This window comes from Dipodomys merriami, unplaced genomic scaffold (genome assembly GCF_024711535.1).
Source record: "Dipodomys merriami isolate MVZ:Mamm:240054 unplaced genomic scaffold, mDipMer1.0.p SCAF_5, whole genome shotgun sequence".
NCBI classification, from domain to species: domain Eukaryota; kingdom Metazoa; phylum Chordata; class Mammalia; order Rodentia; family Heteromyidae; genus Dipodomys; species Dipodomys merriami.
The window spans coordinates 59,189,811-59,206,587 of record NW_027206068.1 but is presented as its reverse complement, the minus strand read 5'-3'; the positions used below and the strand labels follow the sequence as shown (position 1 = coordinate 59,206,587).

At 38.4% G+C, this 16,777-nt stretch overlaps 1 protein-coding gene across 1 annotated transcript in view; it reads right to left on the bottom strand.

Moving 5' to 3' along the window:
- Positions 1–16,777, bottom strand: part of Snd1 (staphylococcal nuclease and tudor domain containing 1) — a 446,310-nt gene that overhangs the window by 269,723 nt on the left and 159,810 nt on the right. The window contains exon 11 of the mRNA XM_069996698.1: positions 14,209–14,298. Coding sequence (XP_069852799.1) covers positions 14,209–14,298 — 90 coding nt within the window. The remainder of the gene's footprint in view (positions 1–14,208; positions 14,299–16,777) is intronic.

The window sequence follows — 16,777 nt, the reverse complement described above, 5'->3', positions numbered from 1 at the left end:
TAAAGTGAACAATGTAACTAATATTAGAAGAACTGATCATTATATTTTCGAGTAGGAAAATTACCACAATAGAAAACAACAGGCCCAAAGTTTGTAGGAAAATAGTGAGCTTTTACTAAATTGTGCAGATCAAAGATGATGTTTTAGTACTTGTAAGCATGTTGAAATGAAACAGAAATGTAGAGCTATTTTGGGTTACATGTACAAAATTTCAACCGCACTTAGAGTGCTAGCATTTATGTAAAAAAAGACAGCCCGCACGCCCACCAACACATTTGCCTATATAGCCCTACAATATGTCTGGCAAGATTCACAAGAAAATGTTGCTTCTGAGGAGAGATACTAAATTGGTGAAATACCACAAAAGACCTTCTATACTCTTACTGTAAGAATTTTGAAATAAGTAAATGCATTATATACTAAAAATAATAAAGAAACAAACATCAGAACATGAGAAAAACAATGTTTCTGGTTTCTAGTTTATAAACATTCTAAAGGATAAAAGATAGATTAAATAACTTAAATTTTTCCCTATTTTATGTAATAGCTTATAAAAAAATGTTCCCATATTGGCTTTCCTGCCAATGACTTCAAAATATCTGTCTCAGCAAATAAAGCAACCAAATCCATTTATTTTCTTGATTTGTGTTGGAAAATCTTTAGAAGAAAAAAGAACTACTGTTATATCCATATACGTGCTTTCTGTGCCTCTATTTCTTTCCTACACATCCTTCCTACATCTATTTTTAAAATGTAAAGAACAAGTTATGTAAAATATATTTTTTAAATTATATCTTCCTGGCTGCTTAACAACAATTACATTTTTTAAAATCCTGCAAAGAAAAGTATCTTTGCCTGACCACAAAAAACATTACCAATGCAAAATGCAATCTTAACATGCAAAGGTGAAAACAAAGACCAAAAAATTTTGATCCTGTGTTGCTAGCCAATAGTTTATTATAGACCCTGATACAGGCCACAGGTCATCAAAACAGTTATACCCCTGCACCCCACAGTTCTTTGTAATTGAGGAAGCATCAAGCTGGTGCATCATAGAGCACCCACTAGAAACCGCACACTTTGGCTTGGCCCATCAACTAGAATCCCTCAGTGGAGGATATCTACACTAAGCAATGTCAGACTCAACTTTTTCCTCATTCTATTTTTCTTTTTTTCTCCAACAAAAGCAGAAAGGCTAGAGAGACAGAAAAAAAGGAACAAGTCTGTGTCTCTGAGATAGGGGATAAATGATGCTATCAAGACCAATTTCAGCCCCTGAATAGTGAGACAATAAATGTATCCAGGCTCAGTGATCTTGTTACCATTTTCCCCTTGGAAAGATATGATTAACTACTACCAAATCAGAAATACTGAAGGGCAGCAATACGACTCATCTGCTCTTTCATCTTCAAAAAACTTCCCATGCTGTGGAGTTCAAACTGCATGCTGCTTTCTTTCCATACAGCTTGCAGCAAGCAAATTCCACCACTGGCCATGGGAGAAAATGTGAAAAAGCACCTGGCCAAAGTCAAGAAGTCAATCATTTGGATGAATTTTGATTCTTAAAGTCATATTTCAAAATTTAACGCACTGACCCAATGACAGAGGGAAACAAATGCCAGCCCTCAGATGGGAGTATAACATTTGGAGCCATAGATCTTTGAGGAGAGGACTTTGCTGAAAATGCTAACCCTAATTATTTAAACATTCCAGATATTAGGACATAATTCTATACCATAAGCAGAAGCAAGGAAAGAAGGAACTCAGTCTCCTAGCTTTCTGAGAGAGTGTGGAGTGGAAATCACAGTGGGTAAAAGATAAAATTAAAGCTATTCCCCAGAAATAAAGATTTGTGTTACTGTATCCTCAGCAAACAGACCCATAGCATTTACTGTTCATGGTCAGTATGAAGAATCACCTGAGGGTAACAAGACTCAAGGAATGTGTGTGATACACATTTACTCACATCAAGTATTCACATGCATTGAGTTTTAAAGTAAAACAGCTACTTGATGACAAAAAGATTAAACTTTCAGAGCTGTAACAGAATCAAATACATCAATCAACATCAAGAACAGCAGCAAATCCTCATGAAAAGGCTTGGAGATTGTCTTTTAGAGCAGAATAACTAAGGGCTAACATATAAATGGAGTGAGATGAATACACTTTGGGTCTGGGGTTCCATCCTGTGCAGTAATCTGCCAGCACCCTTTATCCGGCCCACTTCACAGTCACTCCTAGAAAAACTACACATTTGCAAATCAATGTACCATCAGGTCTGAACATACCTGGATGACTGACTAAGCCTTTCTGTGTCCCTAAGTAAGAGTTTCTTTTAAAAGGATAGATGAAGCTTGCTTTCAATTTATAAATTAATTAAGAAACAAAGGAATACTGGAAGAAATTCATGTATCCCAAACATAAGAATATAACATAGACAATCTTCAACTGCCTAACTTCATGTCTCTGAAGTCATAGAAATGTTCTACTTCTACATTTTAATGTAGCTTAACAAACTGTGGAAAAAGAATACAAGTCTGCATTTGAAGTGCTGGCTTCTATTTCTATCCCAAGGAACTAACAGTTCCATCCGTTCTGTCCTGCCCAAAATGTACTGCAAATGCAGCTGTCTGCAAAGATTCCTTCCTTATACTATTACATCCAAGGAAGTGCAGCTGTCAAACACCATGCCCATTTTACAAATGAACAAACAGAGGCCTTGTGAGCACACCAAGCGTACATAAGATTTTTCCATTTGGCAGTTTAGCTCCATCTAGCAAAGTAAAGAAGTACCCCAACTCACCAAAACCTGCTTGCGCCCATGGTGTCTCTGGAGTGCAGTCTCTCCCATTCCTCACTTTTCTTTATTTTGAGCTTTTTTTGCTTAAGGCTAATGCTCCACCACTTCAGGCTTTTTGGTAGTTTTTACTGGAGATGTTTCTAAAATGAATTTTCTTGCCAGGGATGGGGTCAAACCCTGGTCCTCAGATCTCAGTCTTCTGAGTAGCTAGAATTACAGGCCCAAGCCAGTGGCACCCTGTTTCTGTGGTATTTTTAAAGGACTAGAGGTTTCCAGAAGTAGCAAACCTGGTTAGTGAGGAAATGGGAATTTTAACGGTACTTCCCCCCCACACCCCCTCTTTCTTAGGACTCCACTGAGCATCAAGGTCTTTCAGGACAGGTTTGACAGGTCTACCTACATGAGGCAGCAACTTGCAGGACTAAAAGCTAAACCCTATATTAGAAATGTGGCAAACTGGCGCAAGTGGCTTGTTACTCCCAACCCATGTGGACTGTGCTAGGTGAATGGGAACATCATGAGCCCCGTGCTGGGGGCCATAGGACCAGCAGAGCACAGTCAGTGTCTGTCAGGCTGCTGCCACTTAGAGCTATAAAATAACAGTGGGTAATTCAAGCCAGATAATATTAACAGTGTCTAGTAGCTGAGTAAATCCTCCTGTCATTTTTAGGGAGAACAAATGACAATGGCGTACATTCTCGATTATGAAGAAGAAAAGACACAGAAATAGCCCCACTCACCAGTAAGGAATGACTGCCCAGATTGCCTCTCAAAGATTTTCAACTCCAGCCTAACAATGGGAAGCTGACTACATTAGACATCAGGCATGCTGTCAACAATGAGATGAAGTAAGATGCTAATAATTTAATTCATAGATAGAAAAACAAAAGAAAAGAATATTTGTTCAATCTTTTATTAAGGTCTTGGCTTATATTATAGTCAGACAGTACTATGCCCAGGGCATCAGTATAAAAAAATTAAAAGTAGATGGCAAGGAAAGCATCTCTCTACCTTACACAATGAGTTTTCCACATCCCTTCTCCACAAGCAAATATTTGGATCTTTTTATAAAATGCTCAAAGGATCAGGACAAAGGCCACCTCCTTCATCAAGATTCTAAGGATACTAACATGCTCCTCAGCATCATCTAACATTTAGTATGGGGATGAGGAGGCTTGACAGACTGCTTGCCCTGTGCAGTGAGGAAGGAAATCAGGGAAGCACTACTGTAGAAACAGACCCACAAGTGTTACATAAGTACAGACAGCACCACAGTGTACACCAAGAAGCAAACACAAAAGTGCAGAACAGTTGTACATGTCCTTAAAATATTGAGGTCTTCTAATGTAACTGTAACCCCTCTGAATATCATCTTGACAATAAAAATTTAAAAAACTACTGATGTCTTTGGGACATATTGTATAGATGGTAAGAGTAGAAAGCCAGGATGAAAATGCAAACAATCCTTATATGGAATTATACCATTTTATATACAATTCCTTTCCTTGACTTTATGTTCATTCTTTTTGGCAGGCAATCAGGTATCAGTAGAGTTGATGGCATATTAGGACTGTGCAAACAGAAAGCAATCCTGACAATAGTGTGAAAGATGACAGGCTTAGAAGAAGCAGGAAATTAGTTAAGGCAGGGCTGCAATAATTAAAATGAGAGGTTACAGTGTACAGACTCAAAGATTCTCCCTGGGAAATATGTGAAAAGGAGGATAAAGGAGGCACAAAACTGGTGAATCCAGTTACTAAGAAAACTGGGTAGGGGTCAAAAGATGTTGATTCTGAATTTTGGGAAAGTGGATAGTGGTAACATTAAGAAAGATCAAGAACAAAGTCAATACAGCATGTGGGTAGAGAAAAAAATATGTGAAACCATGAAATATAAGGTGGACCTAATAGATGACAGCTGTCTACTGGAATGTGTAATTCGGTATCCAATAGTCAGCAACTGAAACCAGGTATTTGCAGGCAGGGCAAGAAGGTAGGAATGGAAATATTCCTAAGTAAGTGTGAACAGTGTGTGTGGCCACTAAGGGCTTATTACATAAGGTCACCCAACATGGGAGAGCTTTCCTATCTGAGACCAATAGCTGTGATCTATATAATTCACATTAATATTCATCAAATAATGCTAAGAGACTATTATCTTAGCAGTCACTCAAAATCATTCTTATTCAACTTCTCACGTGATGGTGTCATCTTATCCCAGTTATACACGAAGCAGCTTAAAATAGAGATGCTATTTATCTTTATTTTACCTCCCAAAAGGTCCTCAAAATATCCTTGTTGAATAATAAAAATGAATTGACTTCATTTGGCTAATGTGTTAAGAGTAGGAATAGGGATTGAGTCCCGAAAGAGAATAAACACAACACATATCATTTTTGAAGGATTACCTGTTCACGAGCCCAACCCAGGTCAATTTAACCTACTTGTTAAGCCAAAAGTGGTGAAAAAACAAAGCCCAAGATCATCCAAAAAGGCCAGAATGAGGGCAAAGTTTTGGATTTTTATGGTTACAGAAGAAAAATTCCAGCAGAGTTCTACATAACACTCACACTACACAGCCAAAACAGTCACAAATGTGTTCCAGAAGAGATTTCTAATAATTGTTCCTCGTTTTCTATTCATCAACCTTGAATGAGATGTGCCCAGCCTATCAAAAGCTACTGTCAGGAATCTTGACAGTTCTGTCATTAATGATCAAAACAGAAATTCCATAACTAAGAAGGCCATGAGACAGTGAAGCCTCTTAAAGGAATACCAGCTTGTATTCTTCAACAAAGGAAGACAAGGTAGTTGCGTTAGGGCAAGCCTACTGTAATAAGTGGAAATGGTGGGTACCAACTGCTCTACTCTTAGCAGTCAGCTGGCCTGGAGGAGGAGTAGCTTATTACCCAAAAGAAATTACAGCAATTAAAGGGAGCAAGATGAACTAGACAGCTGACTACAGGTAAAAATTGTGCCATGAGAAATACACCATGGATTGCACTGGAAAAGAGGTCATTACTGAAGTAAAAGCCCAGAAATTAGAAGTCTGGTCAAACATTATAAGAAATTCTGTATTTGTTTTTTAGGTCTTCCATGACAAAGTACATAGACTAATTGGCTTAAAATGATAGGAATGTATGTTTTCAATATTCTTGAGGCTTCTATTTGAAATCAAGGTGTAGACAGGGTCCTAAAGTTTTAAGGGAAGAACCCTTTTTTGCATCATCTTAGCTGCTGGAGCCTCTAGATAGTCACTGATATTCCTTGACTCATCACCATCTCAAGCAAATTTCCACCTCCTTTGTCACTTGGCCTTCTTCCCCTAGTCTTTCTTTATGAAGATGCAAGGTAACCATTAGCTTTAACCTACTGAATTATATCTGTAAAGATACTATTTCCCATCAGGTCATATTCTAAGATTGCAGACAGATGAAAATTCAGATCATTCAACTCAGTACACTAACCACTATGAAAACATCAAGAAGGCCAATCAACTGCATAGAACATTATAACTGCTGCATTTTAGAGATATCTGAACATTTGCCGTAGGAGATACCTAGATAGTGCAGAAAGTAAAGAAGGAAGGTCTAGTTACCAATTCTGTTTTGTAAAAAGGCAAAAAAAAAAAAAAAAAAGTGCCACCATATAAGAAGTGCATGCATTTTTACATATATATAGAGAGAGAATTTATTTTATTGTAATGAGTTATATGAAAGGCATTTCACATTGCCAGTACTCGTCTATATAGTTGAAAGAACTTTACCTCAGAACGAAGGCCCTTGTATGCGCTAACTTCCTACACATGTACAAGCAAGTCACATACTTGGGAAAGAAATATTTGAGCAACCTCAATGACGGGTCTAACTTTACAGAACAAACAAAACAAGCACCACTCTGAAAGAAACTTTGGAAACTAAAACTCATTATTTCTGAATGATATGTTATTTTACAACTATATTTAACAAATTCTAATTAGGAAACGTGCCTGTATCATCCGTGTATAGGCCTTCAAAAGCAAATCGAATTATGGAGGAAAAAGACAGGGGAAAAAAATGGAGTGAATCATGTTTCCTGCTCAAATATACACATCTGGAACGAGTCTGGATTTACGGTCTTCCACAACATCAAACTACCATTGAACTTGAGCTCAAAAGAATCAGTTCTCTATAAACCAGGAGGTGTACGAAGTTGGAAATTTTGCAATTCAGCACATTTTATAGGGTTTGGGGGGGGTTTTTTGGGCACATAAGGGTTATTTTTAAAGTTGGGGGAAAAAAATCCTGTCTTCTCCCTACCCCCAAACACAGCTGAGCTGAATCAGCACAAATCTCCCCCTAAAATAAAATCTCAGTTTGCAGAAAATAAACATGGAAAGTTCCAACTCCAAGGACAACATTTCAGAAATCTATCAGAAAAGATCAGGGAGTGGGTAGCTGAAGACAAGCTGACCACAAATCATGTTACAAATGTAGGAACTTTCTCCAGAAAACTATGAGCAACTTGGGAGGTCCAGGAAGCAAGTCTTTAATGACAAGCAAAGTAATACAAGAGTATTGCCTAGAGGAATCAAAATCTTGAGAATTCTGGTAGGTAATAAATCATTTCCCACAGGTGAGCATACAGAAGAAATTTCCAGGAATGCAACTGAAAATTCAAGTTTCCTTACAGATGCTTACTGAAGAGGATATTACAATATACGTCATACAAATAACACACTTCACCAAAAGAGATGTGTACTCAGCTCAACACACTGATGGCCCCCAAAGCACTGAGGTACTTTTCACAATCTGCAGGGAAACACACACACACACACACACACACACACACACACACACACACACACACACACACACACACACACACACACACACACACACACACACACACACACACACACACAGAGAAGAGAGAGAGAGAGAGAGAAAACAAGAGCTCATTATCACAAAGAGCATTTAGGTAGCAGCAGGAAGAAAGCTACTTTGTGCTGAGTCTCCAGAAACTGGAAACTCAAGTCATTTTTGTTATTCATCCATCCTCAGACAAGGAAGTTAGTGGTTCAAGGGGTCAAAGTGTAGGATCATTCCTGAGACCTACATGACAGAGGAATTATACAGTGAATCCTGGTCTCTAAAGCATATGAGCAAGGTCTTATGGTGTCCTGGTGGAAGAATGCCCACTCAAAAAAGATATGATCAGAAATTGTAAGTCATTCCAAACATCGCTACATTTGGTGAAATATCTTCAGTCATTTGTTCAAAAATTTACAGCCACATTGATGGTAACAGCTGGCACTGGAAGGCAAGGACAAGTCACCTCACATAAACCTGTCAATTTAAATCACAATGCATTCACAACCTTAGGGCCTGTTTTGATCATTAATGTAAAGGACTTTTCCATGGCGTGAATGAATCAAATTAATATGAAGTGAAAAATGTGGAGATGACAAAAGAAATGTTTAAAAATCCAAACTAAAGCACATCAGAGGCAATTAAGAAAAGAATTCCTACCCTACCGGCTTTGGGCTCAGCATAGCAGATTCCAGAATACAGGGAGAAACACAGATAGCAGCCATGTACACAGTTGGAAAAGACCAGTCCAGGAAAAAAACAAAAAAACAAAACAGGGAGGATGAGGTCTACTCCTTCAGGAAGGTGTTTTGCCCTTGAGGAGCTTGTAGTAGCTGAATAAAAATACAGCCCCTCCTAACAACATGGCTCCCAGTACCTGCAGAGACCCATCCTTAGTCAGAGGAGCTAGCACCTAGTGTTTCTCACCTGTCCCCAAGCTCTGGGCTGATAAACAAATACAAACTCTACTCCCCTCCATCCTCCCAGACACTTTCAGACACTGCAGCTATTCCAAGCGATTGAAGAGAAAGGAAATCCAGCTTCATCATCAGCTATGCCATAATGCCTTTGACCTCCTAAAGCCTGTGTAACATGGAAAAGAGCATATAATCTGACACTGATTCTGTAAGAACAAGTTGATGAACACCCCCTCACAGGGACATCTCAAAGACTAATGAGATAATGTCTAGAGGGCTGGAAGCGCTCTAAAGTCTGATGTATAGTGCTATCATCACCTCCTAAAAGCTCCTAAAAGGACAAGGTGGCTGAAGAATTAACTTCTTGCAGCATGTAAAGTGCATGTTACATACAGGAACTAACAGTGCTCCTAATACGTACCATGACAGATCAACATCAGAGTCAGTATTTTGAACAGGAAAACAAATAGCGTTTAATTTAGCAGAGCAATTAGAAGTATTTGGGTAAAATATTTACTGTCTTGGGCTTCAGTTTCTTCAGCTATAAAAAGAGGACTGAGCCAAGCACCAGTGGTTCACGCCTGTAATCCTACTCAGGAGATTGAGATCTGAGGATCATGGTTCAAAGCCAGCCCAAGCAGGAAAGTCCATGAGACTCTAATATTCAATTAACCACCAGAAAACCAGAAGTGGCGCTGTGGCTCAAGTGGTAGAGCTCTAGCCTTGAGCAGAAAAGCTCAAGGGACAGCACCCAGGCCCCACAACCCACAAAAAATTGGAGGAACTGACACACACATTTTGTAAGATGTAGGTAAAAACAAACATTGCTACTAGAGCTACTTATGTAGCACAAAGAGAAGATTCAATAAATGGAAGTCAAATCCTTTAAACTATTATTATATAAGGTATCTAAAAAAAGTAGTTCAAAGAATAAATGTGAATTGTATGAAAATAATACAAAGGTGGCTAAAATTTGCTTACAGATTTAAAATATTTTGTCCCATAAGAAAAAAGTACAAACTTACTTCACAGAAGCACATTATCCCAGGATAGAGATAACACTACATACAGTAGCAATCATTTCCAGATTGACTCAGTATTACTAAAATTTTACCCTAATCTATGCAAATCCATACAACTATCACTAACCACAGGCAAATCAGGTAAGTCCTACTTCACCCTTGCTCTGTATATTATTTGGGATTAAGTATAGAACCTTCTCTACAGCTTGAGTCCAATGTCCCTATGTTAATTCACTCAGTTAAAATTTATTAAGCACCTATTGTGTAATGGACACAAAGAGTAAACAAAACAGATGTAAGGCCTAATGGACATAATGAAATTAATTTAATACCAATAGCTACTAGAAGAATCCAGGTGTAGTGGCTCATAAACTAGTTCTAACTCAATCCTACAAACTCAAGAGGCTGAAATCTAGAACACTTGTAGTTGGAAGACAGCCTGGACAATAATTTTGTGAGATTCCACTGCAACCAACAAATAACTGGACATGGTGATACATGCCTGTCATCCCATAGGAAGCATAAACAGAATGATCATGGTCCAAGACAGCTTGAGGAAAAAAAAAAAAAAAAAGCAAGAACCTACTTTAAAAATAATGAAAGAAAAAATGGTTGGAGGTATGGCTCAAATGGTAGTGTGTCTCAGCCTAACAAGTGTGAGTTCAAACATCAGTACTATCCCTCCCCCACAAAACTTACAGAAGCCACATATAATAGGAGAGAGATCTCTGATGATCCAAAAGTCTGTTATTAGTTATTTATTGTTATCACTAAAACATTAAGTATATTCTGGCTTCTATTATTTCTGAGCAAATAGTAAAACAAGTTTCAACTCTGAACAAAATGGTTCCTATGGTGATAAAAATTCTGCAAAGCCAGACACAGTGGCTCCCACCTAAACCCTAGCAGCTCAGGAAGCTGAAAGCTGAATATCTCAAAGCTAGAGCAGGTTAAAAAAACAAAAACAAAAACAAATAAAACAAGTCCATGAGACTATTATCTCCAGTTAAGCAGCAAAAAGCTGGAAGTAGGGCTATGCCTCAAGTGTTAAAATGTCAGCCTTAAGGAAAAAAGTCTAAGTGACAGTGGCCCAGACACTGAGTTAAAACTGCAGTACTCACACTAATAGCATAGAGAGACAAATATCTGTAATTAAGCAATCAAGAGTTATAAGGAATGAGTAAATTTACACTTTAATGGAAGAAAATATTAAAACAACATTTCCCAAAACAATTGGGGGGAATCCGCAATGAAGAAGGGTCTGGTCATTACCTTGATGTGCTGAAAGCAAATGACTAGGGCATACAAATTCATCTATAAGGTATTCCCTCAGTATTATGAAAAAATACCGTTAGAAGATTAGCTCTTGTTCTTTTAGAGAGGAGTCAATCTCAATACATTACTCACACATTGAGGTTCAGCACACAGTGAGGTTATAAGTCTGGAAAAAAGACATGCTGTAATCATTACAAATTCTATTTCATGATGAACCCTTAAAGAAATCAGCACGAGGGCTGGGAAGGTGGCTCAGTGGTAGAGTGCTTGCCTTGCATGGATGAGGTCCTGGGTTCAATTCCTCAGCACCACATATGCAGGAAAAAAAAACCGGAAGTGGCGCTGTGGCTCAAGTGGTAGAAGGCTAGCCTTGAGCTGAAGAGCTGAGAGACAGTGCCCAGGCCCATAGTTCAGGCCCACGACTAGACCCCCGCGCCAAAAAAAAGAAAAAAGAAATCAGCACGAGAGGTATTTACCATGAATAACCTCTAGTTAAGATGTTAGTATAAGGATGGTAGAGGGTAAACAGGGAAGAGCAAAAGAGAGCATGCACACACACACACACACACACACACACACACACACACACACACACACACACACACACACTTTCTACCAATCTCTTAACCCAAACAGTGTATGTGTACACACGCACGTGCACACACACCCTTTAGCACACTCACATATTCCTGTTGGGTAAGTTAAATACAGGTGTCTCAGCATACAAGGTTTCACCTGAATCTGTACAATGGGGTGAAAATGCAATAACAGCGATTCAAACAACAATGAAAAACTACTGTTATGTGACACACTGATATATTTCTGTTGACTGGAGTGAAAGGAATAAATCTGAAATGACAGAGCTAAGGAAAAATCATTAAGCAAACCAAACAATAATGTACTGATCTATGGACCATCATGAAAGACTGGATCATGCTGGATTTTCATGGCCCAACCCAATGAAAGGCAAATAACAGCTCCATTTCCCAATGCTAAAACCAAGTCTACAAAAGCAGTATGCTTTATTTTAATTATGGTACACAGCCAGAATTGAATCAATGTAAATTGATTAAAATCAATGTGAATTTCTATAACTGGGATGGGAGCCATTAAAGCCAAAACACCTTAGCACTTGGCCGTCAATCTTATTTCTCCATATGCTAGACATTTCTCAAAAATGTCATATTATGGACTCTCTGGGAAGGCCTAGGCAAAGAAGATGATTTTTCCCTCCATATCTTCCTTAAGCTGTGACTGGCTGCCCTAATCAGCTTTCGTGCACATAGGCACATGTGCTCCCTTGTGGTGACTCTTAATCACCATGTGCCACGCTGAACAGCTGCAGAGGTCTGAAGGGAATTGGCAGAAATGTGCAATGATGTGCTAGCCACCCCTCCTGAGGCAGCACTGCCCTGCCTGCTCCCAGATGCCACTGCGCATGGGTGTTCACTGTTGCAACTGACAGGCCCAGAAGACAGGCAAGTGGTTTCAGGTGGTGAGTCAGGAAAAGCAGTTGGCATCAGGAATGTTCCAGCCCAGCAGAGCTGAGCTACATCCAACTCCCTATGCGAGGATACAGTGTTCATCATTTATACAATGTCACTGTGGGGGACAAAACTCAGGCTCAGCACAAATAGTATCCAATCAACTCTGTTGCGTAGGAACCAGTACACAAGGTTTCTTCCCCTAATTGCCTAAGAATTGACACCATGTCTGACACTTGAGGTCAGTGCTTTTATCCTGTGATGAAGGATTGTACAGGGGCCTGGCACACAGTACTTGAGAGCAAAGCCTTGGGCTAACCTTCCAGGACCATACAGCAGCAGCTACAACAAGCTGTGATCTATGTTTTCAGGGATGAAACAGAATCAGGGTAGGAAAACAGTCCAAGAAATCATGCACACAACTGGATGCACACAGATCAAATGGAGGCTGCTATTCCATGCCATATGACTCTGTGTGGAAGAATCCATACTTGTAAGGTTGTCTATATGCAATTGTTTATGAGGCAGTAAATGACTGATAAGATGTCAACTGGGTGAGATAGAGATGTTAGACATTACATCAGATAACTGGAGATGTTGAAATTGAAAGAGACTTACAGCCATCATTGGGCACTACACTTCATGAATGAATACAACATTCTGTCAAGTTTTATACAATGACAAATGAGCCTATTCTCTGAAGAAACCTGAGGAGATTTAATACTCATTTTAGGGAATCCAGTTTGGTTTTCCTTCCCGAAAATTAGAAATTTCATCTTATATCTAACTTCAAAATCTCTTGCTATAATTTATCATCCTACTGAATATGATATAATAAACCTGATTATTTTTATGTTTATGTTACACTATTTTGGCATTCGTTCAAAAGCTAGACCTTTATCAAATCTATCATAATCAATAGTTTAGGTAAGGAATACTAATATGGATTTAATGTTTTAAGACCAGACAAAAAGGTGATTGGCCTTAGCATTCTGAAGACACAATAAAAATTGATCCAAAAGAAGTCTCTCAGAGAATCTTAACTGAAGCAAAGAAAGACATGAATCACAGTCCCTCTCTGAACAGTTTCTCAACTATCATCAAAGGAACAATTTCATTTATGTTCTTTGTTCACTAAGGACAAAGATATTCCTGGGATTTGAAGAACAAGGATGTCAGGACAATTAAGAGGATGCTCAAAAACTCCCAACTGTAATATTCATAGACTATTAGGATTATTCTCTGCCTAAGAAAACTAGGATATGCCCCCTAGGGTACGCAAGCTATTGAACATAGTCAATATGCTACATAACAATCTATATATACCTTGTCTACTAATATCTAGAGGACAGGCTATGGAAAACCTTATAAGCCAGAGAAGTGGAGGTTGCATTCATTCATGCCTAATTCTTCACAGGAAGCATATTCCTATTCCAGGAGACCCTGACTTCCTCTCCTGTAGTCAACCTGTCCCTCTGAAATAGGGGAAATATGAAATAGCAGTAACTTTCTCTTACAGGTAAAGCCCACAGCCTCAGATTTTTAATGGAGGTGGCTGGAGCAAACAAGAGAGTTGAGTGAATGGAGCTCAGGGCAATATGCAATTATTGAAACTGGAATCGAGCCTGGATCCTGCTGTGAGAACACCGGCAATCAAACTGTGGTCAGGGCCCCAATTTTAAACCTCTCTCAAGGGGTACCACTTACTGACACATAGACACGCCTCTCTTCCTATCAAAGTAATTCAACTTGACTTAGTGAGGGAATGTCATCTGCTGGGAAAGAGCCAGCTTAAAATAATTGCCTCCAAAGGATTAGATTAAGTCTAACCAATTGCAAATATGTTTTGGTTCTTGCATACCTTCTTCCCAATAAGCTTCTTTCGAAGAAATTCCCGGGCCTCAAACATGTAGGGAATGTCATACAGAGGACGTAGCTTCTTGTTCTTATCCTAAAAGCCAAATAGGATAATGTGAATGAAAAAGCAAATGAATATAGATACTAATGTAGTATAATAGAATACATGTGAAACAGGTTATTCCTTATATATTAAATAATTACTAGATAATAAATGGTTAATAAGTATTTAGTTGAAATGTTTTATCAGGGATAGAATTACTTATTTTACATAACAGACTGAAAAAGAAGCAATGGAATAGTTGTAATGATCTCATCTGGACACAACATAACTGCTCCTCATAAGCAATCAATTTCAGAATCCTCTCTCACCTCCTTTCTCTCACTTCTATGTCATGAGCTCCTGTGCCCTCATTTGTAAAAATTAGTAGTCTACGACAGTCCTAGCAGATGAGCAAAATACTTCAATAGCTATGTGTATATGACCATATAAGATGATGCTAAGCGAAATGAAATCCCAAGATAGGAAACAAGAGGTACTTCTTTGTTGTGGTTGTTTTTAATGTCATATGTGATTTCTTTTTCTTTCTTCGTTTTCCCCCCTATGGTTTATCCCCTGTTGTCACTATTTGATTTTGGTACCCTCGGTATTATATATACATTTATCTGAATTAGGGAAGGGGAACAACAAAATGGTAAGACAAAGGACAAAAGTGAATCAATGCAACAACGATACAAGACAATATGAGGGAAATGAACTGCACAACTTGGGTAGGGGTTTGGGAGAGGGAAAATGGGAGAAAAATGAGGGAGAAAGTAACAAGTTCAACAAGAAATGTACTCACTATAGTACATATGTAACCTCTCTGTACATGACCTTGACAATAAAAATAAATTTTAAAAAGAGAGAATTTTTAAATGAAAAATAAACTAGAATATAAAATAAATTCTATAAACCTTAGGAGACTATACACACATATATATAAACCTATATATACAGTTCTATCACACTTAGAAATAATAGCTACATACAAAGCACATAAAGCATTCTGTGGGTGAATATATGTGTATCTATGCATGTATGTATGTACACATGTGGAACTGAAAAAATCTTGGAGCTTAATATGGTTACAGATGAAATTTTACAGATATGAAACAGCAATACAGCTGTTTTGCACTTGATCTTAGTCAAAGGCAGAAGAGCAATATATACACATCAATTTTGATGAAGTGATAAACTGTTATATACTAGGGATTAAATGCTGTAAGAGCTCAAGGAAGTGGAAAAATGAAATAATCAAGAAATTTTGTATTCATAAAGGGGTACTTAATGTACATTTTCAGGACAGATACAAAAACAAGAAAATTAGAAGTTGAAAAAACTGAATAAGAGATATAGGAAAAAAAAAAAAAACAGTCTCTCTCCCTACTCTTACTCATCTCAGGACCTTGAGACTCACAAAAGCAGGAATAGATAGAAACTTAAGAGATATGAGGGGCTGACAAGGTGGCTCAGTGGTAGCTTGTCTCACATGCATGAGGCCCTGGGTTCCATTCCTCAACACCACATAAACAGAAAAGGCTGGAAGTGGCACTGTGGTTGAAGTGGTAGAGCGCTAGCCTAGAGCTGAAGAGCTGAGAACAGCACCCAGGTCCAGAGATCAAGCCCCACTGACAGAAAGAGAGAGAGAGACAGCGAGAGAGGGAGAGAGAGACAGAGAGACAGAGACAGAGAGACAAGAGACAGAGAGACAAGAGACAGAGAGACAGAGAGACAGAGAGAGAGAGAGAAGTACCATCATAAGAAAGGTGTAAACAGGAACTGACAACAGGAAGGAAAGAGTAGACATCCAATATTGAGTCCTGATGACAGGTCAAAGAAGGCTAGAGATACTTCTGGCCTTTTATTGGAGATATAGAGACTGAATTCATAGTAGATTCATTTAAGAAGTAAGAGAGTAGAGCTACATAGGTTGACATAATTATTTTAGTGACTCATACAGGCCTCTAAGGTCCAACACAAAAGACATCCTAACACTGTTGTTTAACTGCTCACAACTATGTGCAGCAACTTCCTGGTAGTACATAAGCAGTAACTGCAGTTGGATTAAATTGCCCCAAAAGAAACATGCAGAACAAAAGGCTGAGACAGCAGTACTAGATTTGAGCATCTCCAGGTCCAAGCTAATATTGGACAATTACAGAAAGTAGAAAAGCAAGATGTTGCTTCTTCCTGATCTGTACACCAATGATTCTCCATCTACAGTTAGCTGCCTGATGTGCCTTTGCCATCTATTTTGCATCTGAGAAAACAAGATGCTCTCTCTAATCCACTCTGTACTCAATGAAGATATTCATAGCTTATTATGTCTCTTAAATAGCCAATTTCTCGAATGAAAAGCTTCATCATTTTAATATCTTCCTTCTAAACTCATCCCAATAGCAATACAGAAGATAACAGAATAAAAATAGATGTTTCCTCTCAGAAGCTAACTGAGCCTTGATGCATCAAACATATTATAAAACATTTCAATACATTGATATAGCCAAGACATTTCTCTTGTGAGAAGGTA